The sequence below is a fragment of the Apodemus sylvaticus genome, chromosome 1 (genome assembly GCF_947179515.1).
Source record: "Apodemus sylvaticus chromosome 1, mApoSyl1.1, whole genome shotgun sequence".
NCBI classification, from domain to species: Eukaryota; Metazoa; Chordata; class Mammalia; order Rodentia; family Muridae; genus Apodemus; species Apodemus sylvaticus.
The window spans coordinates 191,832,498-191,859,204 of NC_067472.1; the positions used below are offsets into that span (position 1 = coordinate 191,832,498).

General features: G+C 44.0%; 2 protein-coding genes across 4 annotated transcripts in view; one reads left to right on the forward strand and one right to left on the reverse strand.

Moving 5' to 3' along the window:
* LOC127674415 (platelet glycoprotein VI-like) overlaps positions 1–9,547 on the forward strand; it is a 50,318-nt gene extending 40,771 nt beyond the window's left edge. Inside the window, exons 7-8 of one of the 3 annotated variants that reach the window (XM_052170220.1) lie at positions 1,385–1,435; positions 9,452–9,547. In XM_052170220.1, the coding sequence (XP_052026180.1) occupies positions 1,385–1,435; positions 9,452–9,477 (77 nt within the window). In that variant the 3' untranslated portion in view covers positions 9,478–9,547. Of the gene's footprint in view, positions 1–1,384; positions 1,436–2,715; positions 6,585–6,768; positions 6,892–9,451 lie in introns of those variants that run through there. The other 2 variants (XM_052170226.1, XM_052170211.1) reach the window with 2 other exon arrangements.
* Positions 9,548–23,257: 13,710 nt separating this feature from the next.
* Positions 23,258–23,634, reverse strand: LOC127683307 (60S ribosomal protein L37-like). The gene has a single exon (XM_052180444.1). The coding sequence runs from the start codon at positions 23,601–23,603 to the stop codon at positions 23,310–23,312; it is 294 nt and encodes a 97-aa protein (XP_052036404.1). The 5' UTR covers positions 23,604–23,634; the 3' UTR covers positions 23,258–23,309.
* Positions 23,635–26,707: the final 3,073 nt, after the last annotated feature.

Sequence of the window (26,707 nt, forward strand, 5' to 3'; positions counted from 1 at the left end):
GCCTTTATATGTTACTTGACCTTTTCCCCTTACTGCTTTTTTTGTTTAGTGCATTTGGTGATTTGATTATTATGTGACAGGAGGAATTTCTGTTCTGGTCCAGTCTGCTTGGAGTTCTGTAGGCTTCTTGTATATTCATGGGCATCTCTTTCTTTAGGTTAGGGAAGTTTTCTTCTATAATTTTGTTGAAGATATTTACTGGCCCTTTAAGTTGTAAATCTTCACTCTCTTCTATACCTATAATCCTTAGGTTTGTCTTCTCATTGTGTCCTGGATTTCTTGGATGTTTTGCTTTAGGACCTTTTGCCTTTTACATTTTATTTGACTGTTTTGTCAGTGCTTTCTATGGTATGTTCTGCATCTGAGATTCTCTCTTCCCTCTCTTGTATTCTGTTGGTGATGCTTACATCTATGTCTCCTGATTTCTTTCCTAGGTTTTCTATCTCAAGTGTGGTCTCCCTTTGTGATTTCTTTATTGTTTCTATTTCTATTTTCAGATCCCAAATGGTTTTGTTCGGTTCCTTAACCTGTATGAGATGTGATGTTAAATAAGTATCTTGTTATTCTGGTGTGTTGGGGGTAACCTGGGCTTGCTGTGGTGGGAGAACTGGGTTCTGATGGTGCCATGTTGCCTTGGTTTCTGTTGTTAATGTTCTTGTGCTTGCCTTTCACCATCTGGTTATCTCTGGTGTAAGCTAGTTTTGCTTTCTCTCACTGTGGCTTGTCCTGCAAGCTTTTGTGTCAGTACTCCTGGGAGACTAGTTCTCTCAGAGAGAACTTTAGATATGGATAGCTATGGTACAGAGTTAGCTCTGGGGTACAGACAGAAACTAGAAGGATCCTGTTCTCAGCTGTTCCTTGGCTCCTTTGTCCTGATGGCTCTGAGTGGGTCCCTCTTGGGCCAGGATTTTGAAGAGAAGTGGTTTTCTTACCTGTGCTTGCAGGTTTGTAGGCACTCCTTGGAGTCTAGCTCTCTCCCGGAAGTATTTATGTATGTAGATCTGTGGCCTAGGATTAGCTCTGGGCGTAGAAAGACATCTGAAGGCTCCTGTCCCAGGCAGCTCCTCAGTTCCTGTGACCTAAGGGTTCTGAGTGGGTTCCTCTGTGCAGGAACTTACCTGCACGCACAGGCCTGTTTGCACTCCTGGGTGGCCTAGCTATTTCCCTGAGCCACCTGGGTATGGAGCCCTGTGGCAGAGGATCGGCTCCAAGCACAGCCAGAAGTTTCCTTATATGTGTTACAGGGGCAGTCAAATCTGGGCAGCCTGACTCTTTGGGTTGTATTCTTAAATTTCACAGACTGGTGCTTCACAAGCATGTGTGTTTGTCTCCAACAGAGGGGATGTTTCCATTTGTTTATGCTTGGCCCCTTTTTTATTCTTAGAAAAGCCTATGACTATCACGGCCTCTCCAGACGGGTCAAGCCCTCCATTTGGTAAGTGATCTCTCCATATTTACTTCCTTTGTATCCCATCCCTTCATGCAGACTATTTTCCCTTTACATGGAATCAATAGATCTATAATTTTGGGAGTCTGGTACATAAAACATTAAGGGGAGTAGAATATTAACATGTGAAGTTCAGAATTGGTAGAGAAAATTTAGTTAGAAGGTTGAAAAATTTCAAATACTCAAATAAGGACATTCCTCATCTTACAGTTATCTTCTTTTCTTTTCTTTTATATTTATTTATTTATTTATTTATTTTTTGTTTTTTCGAGACAGGGTTTTTCTGTATAGCCCTGGCTGTCCTGGAACTCACTCTGTAGACCAGACTGGCCTCGAACTCAGAAATCCACCTGCCTCTGCCTCCCAAGTGCTGGGATTAATGGTGTGTGCCACCACCGCCTGGCTTATTTTATTTTTTAAATTTTCCTTAGTTTTTAAAAAAAGTTTGTATTGGTCATTTTGTTTATTTACATTTCAAATGTTATATCCCTTCTTGGTTTCCTCTCTGGAAATTCCCCCTTCACCCCCCTCCCCCATCAACCCTCTCCTCCTGTCTCCACAAGGTGCTCCCCCACTTCCACCCCACTGCCCTAGCATTCCCTTATGCTGGGGCCTCAAGCCTTCGCAGAACCAAGGCCTTCCCCTCCCTTTGATGCCAGAAAGGGCCATCCTTTGCTCTGTATGCAGCTGGAGCCATGGGTCTCTTCATGTGTATTTTTCAGATGGTGGTTTAGTCCCTGGGAGCTCTGGCAGACCTGCTTTGTTGATATTGTTGTTCTTCTTATGGGGTTGCAAACCCCTTCAGCTCCTTCTGCCCTTCCCATAACCCCTCCTTTTGGGTCCCCCTGCTCAATTCAATGGTTGCTGCAAACGTCCCCACCTGTATTGTAGGACTCTGGCCAAGTCTCTCAGGAAACATCTCTATCAGGCTCCTGTCAGCAAGCACTTCTTGACATCAACAATAGTGTCTTGGTTTGGTGGCTGCATATGGGATGGATCCCCAGGTGTTGCAAGTTATCTTCTTTTATAAGTCAGTAATATAACAAGCTGTTGATTGTATTAGAGGAGAGATTGTATTGGGATTCAGGAAGGGATCTCTGAGAGCATCACTGTATAGAGAGTTGGACTTATTCTGTTCTGACCCTTGTTGGTGATGGTGGGGATGATCATCTTAACTGATGGAGGAGAATAGAATCTCAAATCATGAATATGGAGTGGGGCATGGAAATGAGCCTTTTAACATCTGTTATCAACTTTCTTTCCCTTAGATTTTGCTTATCAGCACTATGCCAAGGGGAATCTGGTCCGGATATGCCTTGGTGCCATGATTATAATAATCTTGGTGGGGCTTCTAGGAGAGGATTGTCACAGTCGGAAGAAACGCCTCCAACACAGGATCAGAGCTGGCCAAAGGCCACTACCACCCCTTCCACTGGCCTAGAAATAACATGGCCTTCAACAGAGGGATTGACCAGATGTTCATAACCATGGACATCACCATTAGAGCCACAGACATGAACATGAACTCAGGAGTGGGGAAGTTATATAAAAAAATGAGTGTGGAGAATAAATATGAGGCAGAGACAACAAGGTAGGATGGTGAGTCATGAGCTTTCTTGGTGCTCAGTCAAGAGTTGAGCCAACGTTTGCTTTGCTCTAATAACTCCGCACAGGATGGGAAAAGCCTCTTTTCTGATATCGTGCATATTGTGCATATCATAATAGACCTGAGCAATGGCCTTTCTTCAATCTTTTGGATGCAATCTAACATGGATTCGAGATTAATCTATAAAATACCTGGCTTTCACAGCAGACCTCTTCCATCATTTATGCACAATCTCTTGTTCTCTAATAGGCTGTGTTCCTCTGATAGGCCATAGCTTTAACCTTTACCCTAAATTCAACTTAAGTCACAGTTGGATATGTTCCCTTTCTAGAAAGGAAATGTGCCCTCCAGAAAGTGGGGCAGGGTGTTACTTTTTCTTACTATATAATCTATATGATCTGCATAGTCTTTTTTGTTTATAGTAGATATATTTCAAGATTTGTACCTAAAACTATAGAAAGTGCCAAATCATGTACCCATCATGTGTTTCCTACATATAGTCTTGCATTTTGAGGCCATTAAAATAGAGGTATCTGACTAGAATGTCTGACAGTTGGTCTGCCAAACAAGGTGGCTGTTGCATCTTCATGAACAAGCAGGCAGTGTATACACACCCACAACGTTGGTTTACTTTCTGAGATGTAATAGTCTGGGATGGTGTGAAATGTTTTACTTATACAATTTTTTCACTTAATATTTTCAGCATAAGCTTGATTAAATGTGATGCAAACCATATGAGGCAACACCATACACACTCCTCAAAAACACACGTATGACTTCCCTGTGTTAGAAAGAGTCTTAATGTCACCTGAAAGGCCAGAATAGCCAAATTCAGAGAGATTGGAAATGATCACTTCTGGGAGATGAGGCTAGAGGGGGGGAATGCGGGAAGAAGTGTAGTGTGATGAAGATTGTCGTGGAACTGGAACGAGGTGATGGCTGGCCAGTATTGACAGTGTGCTGAGAGCCATTGATTGGCTCGCTTAAAACAACTAGTCAGGCAGCTGAGCGAAGTCGATAGGGCCACACCAGTGCATGGGAAGAGACGTCAGAGGGTATTGAGTTCAACGTTGGCTTTGTACTACATACAGTCCACACCTTCAAAACAAATGCAATGTTACGACATCAGATAGCCGTAATGTATTGTATATTTAAAGGTCACAGAGCTGGGCAGCAGTGGTGCACACCTGTAATCCCAGCACTTGGGAGGCAGAGATAGGAGGATTTCTGAGCTCAAGACCAGCCTGGTCTACAGAGTGAGTTAGTTCCAGGATAGCCAGGGCTACACAGAGAAACTCTGTCTCAAAAAAACAAAACAAAACAGAACAGAACAAAAAAATCTGGTCAAAAGCTCATTCCTGGAGAGGTTATAGCTCCTAGTGTATAATACACTACTGTTTGCTAAATGGTCATGTGGTCATATTGCCATCTAAATTTTAAAATTTATTCTTATAGTCCTAAGCTGTTCTTAATATGGGACAGAGAAGCTTCTTAGGCTGCAGAAGCAAAACAAAACCACATCTGGGCAGCCCCGTAATCCCAGCGCTGGAGTGTTGGAGACAGAAGTGTTAGGCTCATCGGGCAGACATCTAGTCAGATCAGGGGAGTACCAAGCAAAGAGACTCAGTCTCAAAAAATAAGGTGCAGAATGGACACCAAACACTGACCTCTGATCTCCATATGCACATGAATGAGCATGTAGGCATACATCACACACACACACACACACACACACACACACACACGGAAACGTAACTCAGTAGACAACATCTGTACCTACTGTGACCTACCTAGATTGGATATTAAAACCCTGACTAGAGGTAATGAGGGGATGAAGGAAGGATAGAAAGACTGAAGAAGCTCATCTAGGATATCAGGGATCAGGTGAATGTTTACTATCATTGGGCAGCAAATACTACTTCTAGCAACTTGGAACTTCAGCATGTTTGTGAGGTACAGCACAAGGGAAGAGCTTAGCAAAGACTGGTAGGTGACCTCTGTGGGTCTCGGTCTCAGGCTGTAATGTTATGGTTCCCATTAAAGGTTTTAATTACTATGCTCGAGAGAGAAAAATACAAAAGCAAAAAAAAAAAATGCCTCTAACACGTCAGCACGTAGCTCGTTCAAGCAGTACCCTAGTAGCCCACTTCCCCCCTTTCCCCAGGCATTGAAGGCTAGTCTTATAATCCATCTTGTATAATATGCTGTTCTTGCAAGACAGGTCAGAAGGTTAACTGCTATTTCTGCTTTTGTAATCACGCTTGCTTACCCTGCTCAAAAGGTGCCTTGGACCGCTGTAAGACATACGTGTTAAAATAAGCCTTTGCCTACATGTAGGCAGAATACACAAAATCTCATGGGTTTTTGCCTTTATAATCTCTGGGCTGATAGGACTCTAGGCTTGGGAATGCCCCTAAGTGTAATCCTGGCACCAATCAGTTCAGGTGCCAGTGCTTAAACAAAAAGCCTCCTCTCATTACAACTTATTCTTGAGTGACTCTGGAGTCAACACCTGAAATAGAACAGCGGGTGTTAGGTTTTACCCACACTGGTCACTCAATTGTACTTGGACTCTTTTTTTTTTTTTTTTTTTTGGTTTTGGTTTCTTTGACACAGGGTTTCTCTGTGTAGCCCTGGCTGTCCTGGAACTCACTCTGTAGACCAGGCTGGCCTTGAACTCAGAAATCTGCCTGCCTATGCCTCCCAGAGTGCTGGGATTACAGGCGTGTGCCACCACCGGAAGGTTTTGCCATCCCTTAGCATTGAGTTCATGGACTGGCAAGTGTTTGAATAATAATACTAGATTTTTTTTTTTTTTTAATCATGACAGCCATGTTTTCAGCAGACACACCTCATCGTTTTTTCCTAGAAGGCACAAATGAGATGCTACACATAGGAGCGCCAAGCTAAAACTTCCTGTCTTGGAGAAAAGCTCATTAAGGCACAGGATGTTAAACAATTAGTGAAACAACTGGTTGCCTAAGGCGGTGGCTCTTAATCTGTGAGTCAAGATCCCTTGCTGGGAGGGGGAGTGTCAAATGATGAGGTGGTTTAGGGGTCACCTAAAACCACTGGAAAACACAGATAATTACATTGTGATTCACGAAAATAATTTTATGGTTGGGCATTACCACAGGAAGTGTATTAAAGGACCCCCACATCAGGAAGATTGAGAAGTACCACTCTAAGGGGAGGTGAATAATTTTATCCTGAAGGGAAGTTTCTTAAGCTCAGAAGTAAAACCCAATAGCTTTAGTAACCTCCCGAAACTGACAGATACACTAGCCCCTTCCCTCACTGCCAGAGTCACCCCCAGGCTAGGTGATCTGCCTAGAAGAGACATTCTCCAACCTGTTGTCTCAACTACAGGTTTGCAGTGTGCTTCGGGTTTCCAGCTTTCTTGGGCCATTTCCAGTGCTGGGGTGGGCTTCGGTGATGTGACTATTTTTGAGTCATTTCTGCATTTGTAAATGACCCCTCACCCATATTTCTATAAGAACCCCAATAAAGCCATTGGTTTCCCGAGTTGGACTTCGGCGGTAACCTTAGTTTGGTCTGTCATTACTTCCTTACCTTCCATGAGTAGATGCTATTTTCCACTTTCCCGGGTAAAGCAGTCTTCCCATTTGGAAAGCCAAGAGGGCATTATGTGGAATCCCAGGGCCACACCTATGTAGGTGAGCACTAACCAGTGAGCAACATTCCCATCTTCTAGAGAGCTGTCTCCATTGATACCACCGCTCTGCTGCCAGCACATCAGCACCACAAATCACCATGGCTGTTGGCTCCCTCCCTATAATACTGAGGATGACCATTCAATGTTCACACCAGCATAAATTGTAACCATGTTGGAGTGAGTATATTCTAAGGATGTACTGATATTTTCTCTACCTGTTGGAGATTTGTAGGCATTTCTTGGTTTCTGGGGAAGGGAGATACATTTCCTTCAGTGATGTAGCCATGAGTAAGGTGCTGATGCTCTTGCAAGTAACTCCTTACCTATGGCCAACCCTAGTTAAACTCACTGGGACACACATACACACACATCATGAAAATGGAAGGAGTATTGGCTGGGAAGGGGATCTAAGAGAGGAGAACATGGAGGGTGAAGTGATTCCCTCATCAGAGGAATGGATACAGAAAATGTGGTACACACAATGGAGTACTACTCAGCTATTAAAAACAATGAGTTCATAAAATTCTTAGGCAAATGGATGGAACTAGAAAGCATCATCCTGAGTGAGGTAACCCAATCACAAAAGAACACACATGGTATGCACTCACTGATAAGTGGATGTTAGCTCAGAAGCTCAGAATACCCACGATATAATTTATAGACCATGGGAAGCTCAAGAAAAAGAAGGAAGACCAAAGTGTGGATACATAGGTCCTTCTTAGAAGGGGGAACAAAATACCCATGGGAGGAGATTCATAGACAAATTGTGGAGCAGAATCTGAAGGAAAGGCCATTTAGAGACTGCCCCACATGGGGATTCTTCCCAAATACAGTTACTAAACCCAGACACTATTGTGGATGCCAACAAGTGCTAGCTGATAGCCTGATAGAACTGTCTCCTGAGAGGCTCTGCCAGTGCCTGACATATACAGAGGTGGATACTCACAGCCAACCAATGTACTGAGCACTGGGTCCCCAATGGGGCAGCTAGAGAAAGGACCCAAGCAGCTGAAGGGGTTTGCAGCCCTGCAGGAGGAACAAACAAAGATGAACCAACCAGTACCCCAGAGCTCCCAGGGACTACACCACCAACCAAAGAGTGCACATGGAGGGACCCATGGCTCCAGCCACATATGTAGCAGAGGATGGCCTTATCAGACATCAGTGGGAGTAGAGGTCATTTGTCCTGTGAAGGCCTGATGCTCCAGTGTAGGGAAATGCCAGGCAGGAAAGTGGGAGTGGGTGGGTGGGTGAGCAGGGGGAAAGGGGATGGGATATGGGGTTCTCAGAGGGGAACTGAGGAAAGGGAGTGACATTTGAAGTGTAAATAAAGCAAATATCTAGTTAATAATAGGAAAAGAAAAGAAAAGAAAAGAAAAGAAAAGTGAATTCATCCACAGCTTCTATTGCAGTCTCCAAACTCTCCTCTGGGGAGTTTTCCTCTTTCCTTGTTGAGCACAGCAATAGGCATTTTTTGCAATAGTCTCCAGGAACAGTTCAGAGGCCTTCCTAGGTCTCAGACAAGTCAGGTCAGCTTACACTTTTTCTTTTTAATGATGTGATAAACACCATGACTGTGACGGGTTGAATGAGAATGGCCCCCAGTAGGTGTGTATGTTTGAATGCTCGGTGCCTAGTTAGGAAAGACTTAGGAACATGACCTGTTTGAATAAGCTGTGGCCATGTTGGAAGAGGGATTTTCATGAAAGTGAAGTGGGCTTTGAGGTTTCAAAAGCCTATTCTCTCTCTGCCTCCCTCTCCCTCCCCCTCCCTCTCCCTCCCCCTCCCTCTCCTCACTCTGTCCCTCTCTCTCCCTCCCCTCCCCCTCCCTCTCCCTCCCCTCCCCCTCCCTCTCCTCCCTTTCCCTCCCCTCCCTCTCCCTCCCCTCCCCCTCCCTCTCCCTCCCTCTCCTCCCTCTCCCTCCCCTCCCCCTCCCTCTGTCCCTCTCCCTCCCTCTCCCCTCCCTCTCCCTCTCCCTCCCCTTCCCCCTCCCTCTCCTCCCTCTCCCTCCCCTTCCCCTCCCTCTCCCTCCCCTCCCCCTCCCTTTGTCCCTCTCCCTCCCCTCCCCCCCTCTCCTCCCTCTCCCTCCCCCTCCCTCTCCTCCCTCTGTCCCTCTCCCTCCCCTTCCCGCTCTCCCTCTACCTCCCTCTCCCTCTACCTCCTTCTCCCTCCCTCTCCTCTCCCCTCCCTCTCCCCCCCCCCTCTCTCTCTCTCCCTCCCTCCCTCCCCCTCCCCTTCAACTCTCAGGTACTTCTCCAGCACATGTCTGCCTGCTGTCACACTCCCTGCCACAGTGCCCATGAACTGAAGCTGTAAACAAGCCCCTAACCAAATGCTTTCTTTTATAAGATTTGCCTTAGCCATTTTGTCCCTCTACAGCAACAGGACAGTAACTAAGACAATAGCCAAGACCAAGTTGGGAAAGAAAGACAGAGTTTGTTTCATCTTAAGGATTGTAGTTCATCTTCCTGGGAAGTCAAGACAGTGACTTGGGCAGAGCCCAGAGTCAGGAACTAACGAAGAGGCTGTGGCAGAGAGTGCAGTTTACTGGCTTCCTCATTATGCCTAGCTCAGCCCACTGCCAGATATGACCTGCCAATGGTGGCACCACCCACAATGGGTTGACCCCGCTCACATCAGTCACAAATCAAGAAAATGTCTCATAGACCTGCCTACAGGTCAATCTGATAGAGGCAATCTTCAATTAAAAGTCTTCCTCCAGGGCTGGAGAGATGGCTCAGCGGTTAAGACCACTGACTGCGCTTCTGAAGGTCCTGAGTTCAAATCCCAGCAACCACATGGTGGCTCACAACCATCTGTAAGAGGGATTTGATGCCTTCTTCTTGGTATGTCTGAAGAAAGCAATAGTGTACTCATATAAATAAAATAAATATTTTTTTAAAAAAAGTCTTCTTCAAAAAAAAAAAAAGAATCTTCCTCCCTGGTGACTTTAGAACTAGCATAACTGCCTTTCCTCAATACTCTTGACCCCCAATACTTCTGAACATGTCTGTGTCTGGGAAGTTACCAACTGAGTCTACAACTCTCAAAAGCAAAAGCAGAAGGTCAAGGCCGCTTCAGGAAAGGTGCAGATGGGCAACTGTGCTGGCTGGCTTTGTGTGTCAACTTGACACAGGCTGGAGTTATCATAGAGAAAGGAGCTTCAGTTGGGGAAGTGCCTCCATGAGATCCAGCTGTGGGGCATTTTCTCAATTAGTGATCAAGAGGGGAGGGCCCCTTGTGGGTGGTACCATCCCTGGGCTGGTATTCTTGGATTCTATAAGAGAGCAGGCTGAGCAAGCCAGGGGACGCAAGCCAGTAAGTAACATCCCTCCATGGCCTCTGCATCAGCTCCTGCTTCCTGACCTGCTTGAGTTTCAGTCCTGACTTCCTTTAGTGATGAACAGCAATGTGGAAGTGTAAGCTCAATAAACCCTTTCCTCCCCAACTTGCTTCGTGGTCATGATGTTTGTGCAGTAATAGAAACCCTGACTAAGACAGCAACCTTGATACCACAGATGAGATGTATCCATATAAGATGTCAGTTTAGTGATGTAACATGTTAGACTGGATGAAGGAATCCCCTATAATAATGTAAGAAGATCACACATAAGGCTTTCTAAAGCCACTGTGGTAGTGCACACCAACTCTGCAAAATGGTGTAGTCTGAGATGCCACCTAGTAGAGAAGTAGAGAGAAGATCACATTTTTAGCCCAGTTGGGGGCAGCATTGTTATCCAGGATACCAGTTAGTCCTATGTTGTCAACTGGGTATGATCTTCACGAAGCCTCCTCCAGTTTTGAGTCTGTGATCCTTAGGGATGCTGGAGAACCCTAAAATTATTTCAAACATCTATTTTCCAACTCAAAACCACAATCGGAAGCTGTACTACACTAGCTACCAAAGGAAAATGTTAACACAGGTTGGTGAGAAGGTAGAGACATCAGAGCCCTACGTTGGGTGTGGTGTCACAAGAGGCAGTGACAGACATATCTGCAAGTTTGAGAACATCCTGGTCCACATAGGAGTTCCAGAACAACCAGAGTTATGGAGAGAGACTCTGTCTCAAGAAAGAAATTGATTACCATATGATTCAATCATTTCATAAGAGAAAACAGTATTGCTTACAAATGCTAAAAAGATAATAGTGAACCTCTAATAATGGATGGGTAAAGAAATCTGTGATTATATATGTCTAATGGCTAGTTTCCATCTGTGCCCCAGAGACAACCCTGTGACACAGCTCTCCATACCCAAATCCCACCCAGAGATAGCTGGCCTCCCAGGGGTGCTGTCACACCCAAGATCAGAGGTGAGACTACCACTATTGCTCCAATAGCTTGCCCAAGAGGAACCCACAGGGCACAGGAACCATGGAGCAGCTGGGGACAGGATCCTTCCGTTTCTGTCTGAGCCCCAGCTATAACCCTGTGCCACAGCTCTTCATACCCAAATCCCGCCTGGAGAGAGCTCATCTCCCAGGAGTGCTGACACACCTAAGATCGCAAGCTCACAGGCTCACAGGCTTACAGGAGGGACAAACTCCAGTCAGAGACAGCAAGACCATCTAACACCAGAGATAACCAGATGACAAGAGGCAAGCACAAGAACCTAAGCAACAGAAACCAAGGCTACTTGGCACCATAAGAACCCAGTTCTCCCAACACAGCAAGCCCTGGATAAATAACATAGCACACTGGAAAAGCAAGATTCTGATTTAAAATCACATCTTGTAGAGTTAGCAGTGTCCTGTATCTGCTCCAACATAGGGCTCAGTGGCTCAGGGGCGCTGGGCCTGCGGGGAGGCCAGGGCCATATGGTTCTTGCTGTTGGACACCCAGACACCACTGGGAGCCACATAAGAACTGAGAATGGAGTGAAGCTCAAAGCACACCTTGAACCTCACACAATAATAGTGGGAGACTTTAACACCCCACTCTCAGCAATAGACAGATCATGGAAAAAGAACCTAAACAGAGATACAGGGAAGCTAACAGAAGTTATGGATCAAATGGATTCAACAGATATCTATAGAACATTTCATCCTAGATCAAAAGAATAGACCTTCTTCTCAGCACCTCGTGCTACCTTCTCCAAAACTGACTATATAATCGATCACAAAACAGGACTCAACAGACACAAGAAGATTAAAATAATCCCATGCATCCTATCAGATCACAATGGACTAAGGCTGGTCTTCAATAACAACAAAAACAACAGAAAGCAACATACACATGGGAACTGAACAACTCTCTACTCAATGACAACTTGGCCAAGGAAGAAAGAAAGAAAGAAATTAAAGACTTTCTAGAATTTAATGAAGATGAAGGCACAACATTCCCAAATTTATGGGTTGTGCCCTTCCCAGACTTGCACGGGTTTTTTTCCAGCCTTGAGCAGGCTGAACAGACCTTGAGTGCACTCCACAATGGGATTAATGACCTGCATGGAATCATCTGCCTTGGTTGTGTATTCAACTTCCTACAGGAACTTAGAAGAATAGACCACCCTCTGCAACATAATCCATCTGAAACAAAGGATGGGCCTGTGAGTTCTCCTTATATAAATGCAGTGCTGAGGCAGGCAGTGGTGGCGCACACCTTTAATCCCAGTACTCGGGAGGTAGAGGCAGGTGGATTTTTGAGTTTGAGGTCAGCCTGGTGTACAGAGTGAGCTCCAAGACAGCCAGGGCTATACAGAGAAACCCTGTCTCAAAAAAACCAAATCCAAAACAACAAAAAAAATGTATAAAAGCAGATTGGGAAAAAATAAACCTGCCTCAGCCTTAGAACTGGCTGGGGTCATGCCCCAATGTTGTCTAATTGTCTTTTTTTCTTTTTAATTCTTGTTCTTGCCATGGAGAACCTGTTGACTGACTCAGTTGGCTTGGTCAAGAGAGGAGAGAGAAAGGAAAAAAGGGTGGGGGACAGGATCAGCTATGGGAGGAGACAGGGATGATATACAGAGGGTCAGGAAATCAAAGAGAGTTGTGTAGCAATGAGGGATGACTAACTGGGGGTAGGCACTAGAAAGTCCCAGATGCCAGGAAAGCAAGAGGCTACCTGGACCCAATGGGGATGAGATTAGCGGAAATGCCCAACAAGGGGGAGGGAGAGCCTGTAGAGACCATATCCAGAGGTCAGGCAAGACCCCTGGTTTGGGGATGGGGCCACCCACTCCTCTCCAAATTTTTAACCCAGAATTGCTCCTGTCTAAAGGAAATATGGGGACAAAGTATGGAGCAGAGACAAAAGGAAAGACCATCCAGAGACAGCCCCACATGGGGATCCATCCCATATACAGACACCAAACCCAGACACTATTATGGATGCCAACAAGCACATGCTGACAGGAGCCTGATATAGCTGTCTCCTGGGAGGCTCTGCCAGAGAGCATCACAAGTACAGAGGTGGATGCTCGCAGCCAACCATTGGACTAAGTGTGGGATTCCCAACGGAGGACTTGGAGAAAGAACTAAAGGAGCTCAAGGGGTTTGCAACCCCTTCATAGGAACAACAACAATATCAACCAACCAGACCCTCCAGAGTTCCCAGGGATTAAACCACCAACCAAAGAGTACACAGGGAGGGAGCCATGGCTCCTGCTGTATACTTAGCAGAGCATGGCCTTATCTGGCATCAATGGGAGGAGAGGCTCTTGGTCCTGTAAAGGCTCAATGCCCCAGTGTAGGGGAATGCCAGGGCAGGGAGGTGGGAGTGGGTGGGTGGGTCGATGGGTGAGCACTCTCCTCATAGAAGCAGGGTGAGGGGGAGTGGGATAGGAGGTTTTCGGAGGGAAAACCAAGAAAGGGGATAGTGTTTGAAGTGTAAATAAATAAAATATCCAGTATATATAGATGTAGATGTATAGATATAGATTAGATATAGATATAGATTGGATAGATATAGGTATAGATATAGATATAGATATAGATATAGATATAGATATAGATATAGATATAGATATAGATATAGATATAGATATAGATATAGATATAGATATAGATGCTGAGTTGGCAATGCTGGGGCACAGCTTTAATCCCAGAGTAGGGAAACCGAGCAGGGCCCGAGTACCCATAAAGGGATGGCGGGCGCCTGCGGAAGGGAGCCTGCCTGGCTAGCAGGGAGGAGGTACTTGCTCAGAAGGCGTCTGGCGAGCCCCCCCTTCCGCCCCCGTACCTGTAGAGGAAGCCTGGCTGGGGAGAGTCTTGGTCCCTTCCATGCTCCTACATGGTGGGTTTTGATAAGAAGAGACAGCTCATAGTTTCAAAGCTTTATTATATAGAAGTAGGAAGAGGAAAAGAGACAGAGAAGTAAAGAGAAAAAAATAGAGATAGAGGGGTGAGAGCTGGCCATGACCACATGGAAAGAGGGGAGAAGAATGGGGAGAGAGGGGGAACAGGGGGACAAGAGCGTAGGGGCAACAGGGAAAAGCAAGAGGAGGGGCCCAGCACCCCCTTTTATAGTGGGCTGGGTTACCTGGCTGTTGCCAGGTAACTGTGGAGGTGGAGTCCAGGCAGAACACTAGGAGCCTGGCCCTGTGTGACTGATGACCACAGGATCATGTCCAACATCCCAGCACTGGAAAAGCATGAGGTTAACCTGGTCTACAGAGTGAGTTCCAAGACAGCCAGGGCTACAGGAGAGACCCTGCCTTGATAAACAAAACAAAATGAAAAAGAAGATCCTGTTATGCATTGTGTCGCACAAACCTCAAGGACATTGTGCTAAGAGAAAACAAGCCAGCTCTATCATCTCCGCTCTACAAAGCAAATACCATTTAAATGAATTCTAACTATAGAGATAGCCAGGTTGTAATCCCCCCGGTGCTCGGACTGCTGAAGCAAGAATATTACCAAGTACAGGGCAGTGGTGACTCACTCCTTTAATCCCAGCACTTGGGAGGCAGAGGCAGGTGGATTTCTGAGTTCGAGGCCAGCCTGGTCTACAGAATGAGTTCCAGGACAGCCAGGGCTATACAGAGAAACCCTGTCACAAAACAAAACAAAACAAAAAACAAAACAAAACAAAACGAGTATTACCAAAAGTTCAAGGCCAGCTTGGAGTAAATAGTTCAGAGGCGGCCTGGGTAATGTAGGGAGATGTTGTCTCAAGAAGAAAAAAAAAATCACTGAGGCAGAAAGTAGAGGTTCTTGTCAAGGATTGGGGAGACAGGAGGGCCAGGGTTAGCAAAAGTGGCTTAAATTGTCAAATAGCCTTTAACCACAACTTTTTATTTTATTTTATTAGATATTTGCTTTATTTACATTTCCTCGTTACTCCTCTGAAAACCCACTGTTCCATGCCCCTTCCCTCTGCTGACCAACTCCCCCCACCCCAGCCACTTTCCGGACCTGGCATTCACCTACACTGGGGCATCAAGCCTTCATAGGACCAAAGGCCTCTCCTTTCTTTGGTGTATGAAATGTCCATCCTCTGCTACATATATAGCTGGAGTCATGGGTCCCTCCATGTGTACTCTTTGGTTGGTGGTTTAGTCCCTGGAAGCTCTGGGGGTATTGGTTGGTACATATTATTGTTCCTCCTATGAGGCTGCAAACCTCTTCAGTCCTTGGGTCCTTTCTCTAGCTGCTCCATTGGGGACTCAATGCCCACTCTATTGGTTGGCTGTGAGTCAAGGGTATTTTGATCTACCCTCTAAGAAAGATCAAAGTATCCATACTTTGGTCTTCCTTCTTCTTGAGCTTCCTGTGGTCTGTGAATTGTATCTTGGGTATCCCGGGCTTTTGGGATAGTATCCACTTATCAGCGAGTGCATAGTGTGTGTGTCCTTTTGTGATTTGGTTACCTCACTCAGGATGGTATTTTCTAGCTCCATCCATTTGTCTAAGAATTTCATGAATTTGGAATACTATTCAGCCATTAGAAACAATGAATTCATGAAATTCTTAGGCAAATGGATGGAGCTAGAGAACATCATACTAAGTGAGGTAACCCAGACTCAAAAGGTGAATCATGGTATGCACTCACTAATAAGTGGATATTAACTTAGAAAACTGGAATACCCAAAACATAATCCACACATCAAATGAGGTACAAGAAGAAAGGAAGAGTGGCCCCTTGTTCTGGAAAGACTCAATGAAGCAGTATTCAGCAAAACCAGAACGGGGAAGTGGGAAGGGGTGGGTGGGAGGACAGGGGGAGAGAAGGGGGCTTACGGGACTTTCTGGGAGTGGGGGGACTAGGAAAGGGGATATCATTTGAAATGTAAATAAAAAATATATCGAATAAAAAAAAGAATTTCATGAATTTACTGTTTTTAATAGCTGAGTTGTATCCCATTGTGTAAATGTACCACATTTTCTGTATCCATTCCTCCATTGTGGGACATCTGAGTTGTTTCCAGCTTCTGACTATTATAAATAAGGCTGCTATGAACATAGTGGAGCATGTGTCCTTATTACCTGTTGGAGCATCTTCTGGGTGTGTGCCCAGGAGTTGTATAGCTGGGTCCACAGGTGGTACTATGTCCAGTTCTCTGAGGAACTGCCAAAGTGATTTCCTGAGTGATTGCACCAGATTGCAACCCCACCAGCAATAGAGGAGTGTTCCTATTTCTCCACATCCTCTCCAGCATCTGCTGTCCCCTGAGTTTTTTTATTTTAGCCACTCTGACCTGTGTGAGTTGGAATCTCAGAGTTGTTTTGATTTGCATTTCCCTGATGACTTTAGGTGTTTCTCAGCTGTCCGGTATTCTTCAGCTGAGAATTCTTTGTTTAGCTCTGTACTCCACTTTTAATAGGGTTATGTGGTTCTCTGGATTCTAACTTCTTGAATTCTTTGTATATTGTGGATATTAGCCTCTGTCAGATGTAGGATTGGCAAAGATCTTTTCCCAATGTATTGGTGGCCATTTTGTCCTATTGACAGTGTCCTTTGCCTTATAGAAGCTTTGCAATTTTATGAGGTCCCATTTGTCAATTCTTTTTTGTTGTTGTTGTTTTGCTTTTTTTTTTTTTTTTTTTTTTTTGAGACAGGGTTTCTCTGTATAGCCCTGGCTGTCCTGAAACTCATTCTGTAGACTAGGCTGGCCTCAAACTCAAAAATCCGCCTGCCTCTGCCTCCCAAGTTCTGGGATTAAAAGTGTGCACCACTACCACCTTCAGTTCTATTCCACTGATCTACCTGCCTATCACTGTACCAATACCATGCAGTTTTTATCACTATTGCTTTGTAGTATAGCTTGAGGTCAGGGATGGTGATTCTGTCAGAGGTTCTTTTATTGTTGAGAATAATTTTTGCTATCCTGTGTTTTTTTGTTATTCCAGATAAATTTGGAAATTGCTCTTTATAACTCTGAAGAGTTGAGTTGGAATTTTGATGGGGATTGCATTGAATCTGTAGATTGCTTTTGGCAAGATGGCCATTTTCACTATCTTAACCCTGCTAATCCATGAACATGGGAGATCTTTCCATCTTCTGAGATATTCTTCAATGTCTTCAGAAACTTCAAGTTCTTGTCACACAGATCTTTAACTTGCTTGGTTAGAGTCACACCAAGGTATTTTATTTATATCCAGTAACTATGGTGAAGCTGTTTTTCAGATTTAGGAGTTCTGTCCTGGAATTTTGGGGGTCATTTAAGTATACAATCATATCATCTGCAAAGAGTGTTCTTTGACCCCTTCTGTTCCAATTTGTATCCCTTTGACCTCCTTTTGTTGTCTAATTGCTCTGGCTAAGATTTCGAGTACCATATTGAACAGGTAGGGAGAGAGTAGATAGCCTTGTCTAATCCCTGATTTTAGTGGGATTGCTTCATATTTCTCTCCATTTAGCTTGATGTTGGCTACTGGTTTGCTGTATATTGCTTTTACTATGTTTAGGTATGGGCCTTGAATTCCTGATCTTTCCAAGACTTTTATCATGAAGAGGTATTGGATTTTGTCAAATGCTTTCTCAGCATCTAATGAAATGATCATGTGTTTTTTTTCTTTGTGTCTGTTTATATAATTGATTACATTGATGGATTTTCGTATATTGAATCATCCCTGCATCCCTGGGATGAAGCTTACTTGATCATGATGGATAATCATTTTGATGTGTTCTTGGATTTGGTTGGCAAGAATTTTATTGAGTATTTTTGCATCTATATTCATAAGGGAAATTGATCTAAAGTTCTCTTTCCTTGTTGGGTCTTTGTGTGATTCACATATCAGAGTCATTGTGACTTCATAGAATAAATTGGGTAGTGTCCCTTCTATTCTGTGGACTAGTTTGAAGAGTATTGGTATTAGGTCTTCTTTGAAGGTCTGATAGAACTCTGCATTAAACCCATCTGGTCCTAGGCTATTTTTTGATTGGGAGACTATTAATGACTGCTTCTATTTCTTTAGGAATTATGGGATCATTTATCTGATCCTGATTTAACTTTGGTAGCTGGTATCTGTTTAGAAAATTGTCCATTTCATCTAGAATTTCTTTCTTTCTTTCCTTCTTTCTTTCTTTCTTTCTTTCTTTCTTTCTTTCTTTCTTTTTCTTTTCTTTTTTTTTCTTTTTTTTGGGTTTTTTTTTTTTGAGACAGGGTTTCTCTGTATAGCTCATCTAAATTATCTAGTTCTGTTGAGTAAAGGCTTTTGTAGTAGGATCTGATAATTTTCTTGGATTTCCTCAGTATCTGTTGTTATGTCTCCCTTTTCATTTCTGATTTTGTTGATTTGGATACTGTTTCTGGGTCCTCTGGTTATTCTGGTCAAAGGTTTATCTGTCTTGTTGGTTTTTTCAAAGTTCCAGCTCCTGGTTTTGTTGATTCTTTGTATGGTTCTTTTTTTTTTCTACTTGGTTGATTTCAGCTCTGAGTTTGATGATTATGTCCTGCTGTCTACTCTTCTTGGGTCTATCTGTTCCTTTTTGCTCTAGAGCCTTCAGCTGTGCTGTCAAGCTGTTACTGTGTGCTCTTTCCAGTTTCTTTTTGGAGGCACTCAGAGCTATGAGTTTTCCTCTTAGCACTGCTTTCATTGTGTCCCCCATAAGTTTGGGCACGTTGTGCCTTCATTTTCATTAAATTCTAAAAAGTCTTTTATTTCTTTCTTTATTTCTTCCTTGACCAAGTTATCATTGAGTAGAATGTTGTTCAGTTTCCATGTGTATGCGCTTTCTGTTGTTTTTGTTGTTATTGAAGACCAACTTTCATCTGTGGTGATCTGATAGGGTGCATGGAATTATTTCAAACCTCTTATATGTGTTGAGGTCTGTTTTGCAACCGAGGATATGGTCAATTTTGGAGAACTTACCATAAGGTGCTGAGAAGGTATATTCTTTTGTTTTAGGATGAAATGTTCTATAGATATCTGTTAAATCCATTTGGTTCATAACTTCTCTTAGTTTCACTGTGTCTCTGTTTAGTTTCTGTCTTCATGATCTGTCCATTGCTGAGAGTGGGGTGTTGAAGTCTCCCACTATTATTGTGTGAGGTGCAATGCGTGCTTTGAGCTTTAGTAAAGTTTCTTGTATGAATGCTGGTTTCCTTGCATTTGGAGCATAGATGTTCAGAAAAGAAAGAAAGGAAGGAAGGAAGGAAGGAAGGAAGGAAGGAAGGAAGGAAGGAAGAAAGAAAGAAAGAAAGAAAGAAAGAAAGAATATTAAAAGCAGTAAGGGAAAAAGGTCAAGTAACATATAAAGGCAGACCTATCAGAATTATACCAGACTTCTTGCCAGAGACTATGAAAGCCAGAAGATCCTGGGCAGATGTCATACAAACCCTAAGGGAACACAAATACCAACCCAGGCTTCTATACCCAGCAAAAGTTTCAGTTACCATAAATGGAGAAACCAAGGTATTCCATGAAAAAAAAAAAACAAATTTACACAATATATTTCCACAAAATCAGCCCTTCAAAGGAAAATAAATGGAAAACACCAACAAAAGGAGAGAAACTGCACCCTAGAAAAAGGAAGAAAACAATCTTCTTATAACAAATCAAAATGAAGAAAGCCACATAAACAAAACTCCACCTCTAATTAACAAAAATAACAGGAAGCAACAATCACTTTTCCTTAATATCTCTTAATATCAATGGACAGAATTCTCCAATAAAAAGACATAGACCAACAGACTGGATACATAAACAGGACCCAACATTTTGCTGCATACAGGAAACTCACCTCAGGCATAAAGACAGACACTACCTCAGAGTAAAAGGCTGGAAAACAATTTTCCAAGCAAATGGTCCCAAGAAACAAGCTGGTATAGCCATTCTATTATCAAATAAATTCAACTTTCAACCTAAAGTAATCAAAAAAGATAAAGAAGGACACTTCATACTAATCAAAGGGAAAATCTACCAAGATGAACTCTCATTTCTATATCCAGAGTTGTTTCCCTTTATGATTTATTTATTGTTTCTACTTCCATTTTTAGATCCTGGGTGGTTTAGTTCAATTCCTTCACCTGTTTGTTTGTGTTTTCCTATAATTCTTTAAGGGAGTTGTTTATGTCCTTGAAGTCCTCTATCAGCATCATGAGCTGTGATTTTTAAATCCAAATCTTGCTTTTCCGGTGTGTTAGTATATCCAGGACTTGCTGTTGTGGGAGCACTGGGTTCAGATGGTGCCATGTTGCCTTGGTTTCCACTGGTAATGTTTTTGCGTTTGTCTTTCGCTATCTGGTTATCTCTGGTGTTACTTGGTCCTGCTGTCTCTGGCTGGATCTTGTTCCTCCTGTGAGCCTGCAAGCCTGTCTCAGCACCCCTGGGTGACCAGCTCTCCCCTGGCACTGAGGTCTGTGACTCTGACTCAGCCCAGCTCCTGCATGCAGATGGAGCTCGGAAGATCCCTGTCCCAGCTGCTCTGCCACTCCTGTGCTCCCTGCGCTCCTGGCTGTACCCGCCTGCAGTCACTGGAGAGAAAAATCTTGGGCAATCACAGATTTTTTAAGTTTTTTTTTTTTCTCCTTTCTGAGAAAAACAGATATTTGTGTGGGGTGGAGTCAGGAGTCACAACCCAGGCACTCTACACACAGGTATGCAGGGCTCTTGCCATAATCCTATCCATTTTGATTTAGAGTCAGGCAAAACAGCCCTGGGAGAACGGCCAAGCTCACAAAAACCTTTGTCAAGGTTTGTAGCCATTATCTCCGGACCCTTCCCTACTTCCTCAGACTTCCCAGTTAATACCAAAGGAGTCAGTTTTCTTGCCAGGCTGTCAGCGGACTTTCGGGAAACCTTCCTAGTGTGAAAGGTGTCGAGGGAGGAACTTTATAAACCTAGGGTGTCTTTGGCACAGGGGTAGTGACAGAAATCTCAGCGGGAATGGGAAAGCACCTCGCCTAGAATAAAGTACTCCACACATACGCTACCCCCCCATTACCTTTTTCCTTCCTTATCTTCCCCCTCCCTCCATTTTCTCGGAACTTAGACAGTGTGCTCATAAAGTCTGTCTGTTGCTGGGCACCCCAATCCTGAGATACTCTTGCTGTGGGCAGTCTGCGCCTAACTGAGCTATCAACACTTCTGAAGGGCCAGGTGCCTGTCACAGAAGACTTATGGCCTCCGGCTTTATGGACTTCGGTACAGGTTCTGCCTAGATGACTCAGTTTGGATGATAAGATGGAAATAGATAACATACCAAGTGTGGAACACACCTAAGGAACATATTTCCTTGTTTGTTTCAAGTTCCTTTGCTTGTTTTTTGAGTCAGAGTCTTGCTGGCCTCGGATTTGCTATCCTGCTTCCTGCGCAGAGTACTGGAATTAGAGGCTTGTGCCACCACACTTAGGACAGGGCCTTTCACTCCGCAAAAGCTGAATAGGTGCTGCAACGCTGTCCTCCTGGGCTAGGGTGGTCCAGCTTCTGTTTTTTCCCTCCAGCCAAGTCCAAATTCCTTTCTCTTCACTAAGACCAACTTAGACAGTACATACCTTAGTACTGAACCTTCTCCTTCCTCCTCTTTACCCAGGGTGTGCTCCCTGTCCCTGGAAAAACCCTCTGTAAATTCCCTAGGCCTGCGCCAGTTACTGTGGGATGGGCCCCAAACAGCAGTGACCATTTCAATTTGAGTCAATGAAAATAATTAGATCATTCTAAAATTTCATTTTCTCAGTCCACTAACTATAGTCAGTGGTGACCATCATCTTAGACAATGTTAAAAGTCAATCTCATTGTTCCAGAAAATTCTATCAGACTGATCTATTAATGCCTCCTAGGTGACCTCTATGTACAGAATTGCCTAAGTGGAAATCTCACTCATACAAATTAATTGTACCAAGATATAAAACTATTGGAAAATTGGAAAAATGTGTCCATGTATTTTGTATGTCATTAAAAGTTATTCTTTGGAAGGGGGCAGGGCTGGCAAGATGGTTCAGTGAGTAGAGGTGCATACTGCCAAGCCCGAAGACTTGAGTTCAACTCCTGGGAATGACAGAACTACCTTACACAGTCCTCCTCTGACTCACACACAGACCAGATAATGCCCCACTCCCATGCAATAGATAACTAAAAATGTTAAAAAGAAAATTTTAAGAGAAGCTCATTTTTTAAGGTATTTTTTCTTTTCTTCTTTGAATTTTTCATACAATGTGCAACGTATCTTGATCATGTAAGAAAGAAAAGAAGGAAGGAAGGTGAATGGGAAAAACAGAAAAAGGAAGGCAACATGATGACTGGTCCCTGGTACAATGGAGAGAGTTTATTACAGACATGTGGGGGAGCAGAGCCAGAGACAAGGACATCTGGGAGAGTCCTGGCCCATGTGGGGAGAGAGGGATGGGAAAGAAGAGGTGGGGGGGCGGGGAAGGGCCAGATGCAGCAACTAGGAGTCCCAAAGGTACGAAGAGAGTGTGTAACCAAAACGGTTGGGTTATAGAGAGAAGAGCAGTTGGAGAAGTTTAAGGTAGGGGGCAGGGTGTGCCAGCCAGGAGAGCCTGTAAGGTATAGGGACTGAGGGGCTGAGGGAGAACCTGGAGGACCAGGACCCTGTCCAGTTTGATATGTTAAATAGGTACCTCAGCCATCTGTACCAGGTTTAAAATGTAACAGAAGGAAGGCAAAGAAGCAGAATAGTAGCTAATGCAACCAAACTATGGAAGAATGAAAAGAACTTTTCTAAGGCTGCCCATCCTATCTTCCAGCCCTTGGCCTCCTGCGAGGCACCCAGCATTCCCCACCCTCTCTCCTGCTGGGCAGCTGCTCCTTCCACCCACTCAGCGGGGAGGGGGGGTGGGGAGGTGGGGGTGGGGGTGGGGGGGCAGCTTTCACCCACAACCACCGCAGTCCTCTGGGCTGTTACTAAATCCTTGGAACCTTTTGTTTGGTTTGGTTCGGTTTGGTTGTCCTTGGCCTGAATTTGAGACACAAGGGTTGCCTGCTTTCGTTTTCTGCCTGCTTTCGTTTTCTGCCTGCTTTCGTTTTCTGCAATAGGTTTGAGCTCAACGAAGAGCAGTTTCAGACTTTTGAGTTTTCAGAATCATTATAACTAGATTCAAACACATCTTCTTAAATCAGGATAGGAACCAGGACAATCTACATGGTTTTGCCAAGGGAAGTTTATTTACTTCTTCACATAGAGATTTTTTTTTTTTTTTGAAACCAGAACATTTATTTTATGACTGATTGAAATCCTCAAGATGAACTGGACGCTGCCACAGCGGCCCTCTTGGGTTTAGGCGTTGTTCCTTCACGGAATCCATGTCTGAATCTGCGGTAGACAATCTTTAGGTGCCTCATCCGACCGGTCCCGGTAGTGTTTCGTCTCTTAGCCTTGGCACTCCAGTTATACTTTCTCTTGCGCTTGGCGGGGTAGCCACATTTGCCACAAGTCGACTTCTGAAGGTGGTAGGCCTTGGAGCCACAGCGGCGGCACAGCGTGTGCGTCTTATCGCGACGCTTTCCAAAGGATGACGTTCCTTTCGTCATCTTGCTTCTACCGGCGAGGCCAAAGAGACCGGAAGAGTTCACATAGAGATTTGAGGTTTAGAACTTGACAGTCCCCGGGGGAGTGTTTTCTGCATCCTGCTGTTTGTGGATGTTTTTCCTGCTAAGTAAGCTTGAATAGGTGGTAGAGGCTGAGGAGAGGTGGGAAGGATGTGGAAGATGAATCAACAGAATAAAGATGGTGATAGTGATGAGGATTATAATGTAGTCATGTTTAGTACTTTAGGTTTTTTGTTTGTTTTTGTTTTGTTTTTTCCGATTCAGGGTTTTTCTGTGTAGCCCAGGCTGTCTTGGAACTCGCTCTGTAGACCAGGCTGGCCTTGAACTCAGAAATCCGCCTGCCTCTGCCTCCCAAGTGCAGGGATTACAGGCGTGCGCCACCAACGCCTGGCCATTTGTTTGTTTTTTATTCCTTACTTTTGTAACACTAAAGCTCAAGCTTTTTTTCTTTTTAAAACTGTTTTTATCTATGCTGAGTGATGCAAAATAATTAAAGAAAGAAGTAATACTGAGCCATTGTGTCATGCACCACACCCCTCCACTCACCCACACCCCACACAGATCTCTCAACTGAATTATAAACTGAGGCTGACCCTGAACTCCTGATCCTCTTCCTACCTGTGTGCTGGGATTCAAGGCGTATGCTAGCACACATACAGTTTTCAAACTTCATCACATAGGATCTCTGAGTATTTAAAGAACACTACAGCTTCCTTTGAACACAATCTATATGGGTGTTGAATATCCCAAAGATGGTTTTCCTACTTAGGAATATTTGGCACCAGAGTCTGTGTTGTGATCTGAGTGTTTCTAACCCCCACGCATTGAAATGCTTGCCCCCCCCTCCCAAGGTTATGGAGAGGGAAAGTGACAAATTGCTTAGAATTTGTATCCTTGTGAAAGAGACCATTGCCCCTCAAATTTTTATTATTATTATTATTATTATTATTATTATTTTGGTTTTTTGAGACAGGGTTTCTCTGTGTAGCCCTGACACATATTTTTTGAGGACCCAGCCCCAGATCTGTTTTGATCTTAGACTTCATGATTCCAAGATTAGATTCCAAAACCCAGAATACTCCCGTACTATGCATACATCTAGTTCCATCTTCTCCAGGCAAATCTTCCGTGTCTGGTTCTATCCCAGAATCCTTTCTGCCTCCTGGATGTCCCACTTTCTATTCTACCGTAGGGTTTTTCAGCTGACAGGTGATGCATCCATACACTACACGAGATATTCTCTCTACAGAAGCAGAGAGTAAGCCTGGAAGCATGTTTGCCTTTCAAATGAGAAGTGTGGGAGATTTCTGGAAGAACCTCATGATCAGAGCCTGGGGACTACTGCCGAACTTCCACAGAACACAGGGCGACCTCAGGACAGAGGAGCATCCAGCCCCATAGAAATGTGGATTTAAAGAACCAACTCTACAGGCTTATCCTCTGACCCCCCTAACATGCCCTCCCACTCTCCCAAAAACACACAAATGGATGTTAAGGTGTATTTTTATTTTTAATTATCTGCGTGCTTATGTGTCTGTGTGTATATACACATGAGTTAGGGTGCCCAGAGAGGCCATAAAACCTGACCCTGGATTTCCTGGAGCTGGAGTTATAAGTGATTGTGAGCCACCTGACGTGGCTTCTAGGAACAGCACTCGGGTCCTCTGCAGAAACAGTTAACCACTGAGCCACCTCTCTAGCCACAATTAAAAAAATAAAATAAAAATAAAAACTTTTCAAACGCCCATGCAGAGCCTCAGGGGTTTGCTGGCCAGAGTCTATTCAAATGTGTGAGCTCTGGCTTCAGTCAGTGAGAGCTTATGTCTGTAAATAAATACATGAATAAGGATCTGAAGAGATAGCTCAACAATTCAGAGCCTTTACTATTCTTCTGGGGACCTGAGTTCAATTCCCAGCATCCATATGGTGGCAAACAACTGACTGGAACTCTAGTCCCAAGAGATCTAATACCTTCTTCTGTCCTCCAAGGGCACTGGGCGTGCCTGCAGACAAGGTCACTCATAGGCACAAAAGTAAAATAAGCAAATCTTTCAACTTTTAAAAAATGAAATAATCAAAATAATAACAATAACTACAACCATTATAATATAGATATCAATAGAAACACCTGATATCAACCTCTGACCTCCACTGGGACATACACGGGTAGACCACACACACACACACACCAGAGAGAGAGAGAGAGAGAGAGAGAGAGAGAGAGACAGAGACAGAGACAGAGACAGAGAGACAGAGAGAGACAGAGACAGAGAGAGAGACACAGAGAGAGAGAGAGAGAGAGAGAATACGCATCCAGGTAACCTGGCCCAGACTGAGCAGCTCATATTCATGCATGTAGGAATATATACTTATGTATGCAGCAACAACTGAGGACAGACAAGGCTATGAGTTTGAGAGAAAGGGCTGTGTATGAAAGAGGTTTAAGGAGGAAAGCAAGGGGGAGAAATAATGTAATTATAGTATACATCCAAAAAATTACTATAAATAATAAGATGGGAACTGGGTTGGCAGTCACTAAAGCCTTATTAAAGATTCTTCCACAAGAGAATGATTTATTTGTGCATCCTCAATGGCACTGAAAATTACATTGACAAAGAATAAGAAACAAAACCAGGCAGTAGTGGTACTTGGGATCTCTGAGTCGGAGGCGCACGCCTTTAATCCCAGCACTTGGGAGGCAGAGGCAGGCGGATTTCTGAGTTCGAGGCCAGCCTGGTCTACAAAGTAAGTTCCAGGCCAGCCAGGGCTACACAGAGAAACCCTGTCTCGGAAAATATAAAGAGACAAGGAAATCAGAGAAAAGAAAAAGAAGAGAAATAAAAACTGAAATTATGTATTTTTATGTTTTACTTATTCATTTCACATTCTGCCCACTGCCTCCCTCCCAGTAGCCACCTCCCACAGTCCTTCCTCCCTCTCCCTCCCCCTCTCCTCTGAGCAGGTGCCCCCTCCCATCAGTAACCCCCCAACTCTAGCACATCAAGTCTCTTTGAGGCTAGATGCTTCCTCTCCTTCTGAGGACAGACAAGGCCAACATGTAATGAATGTGTCAAAACCAACAAAGA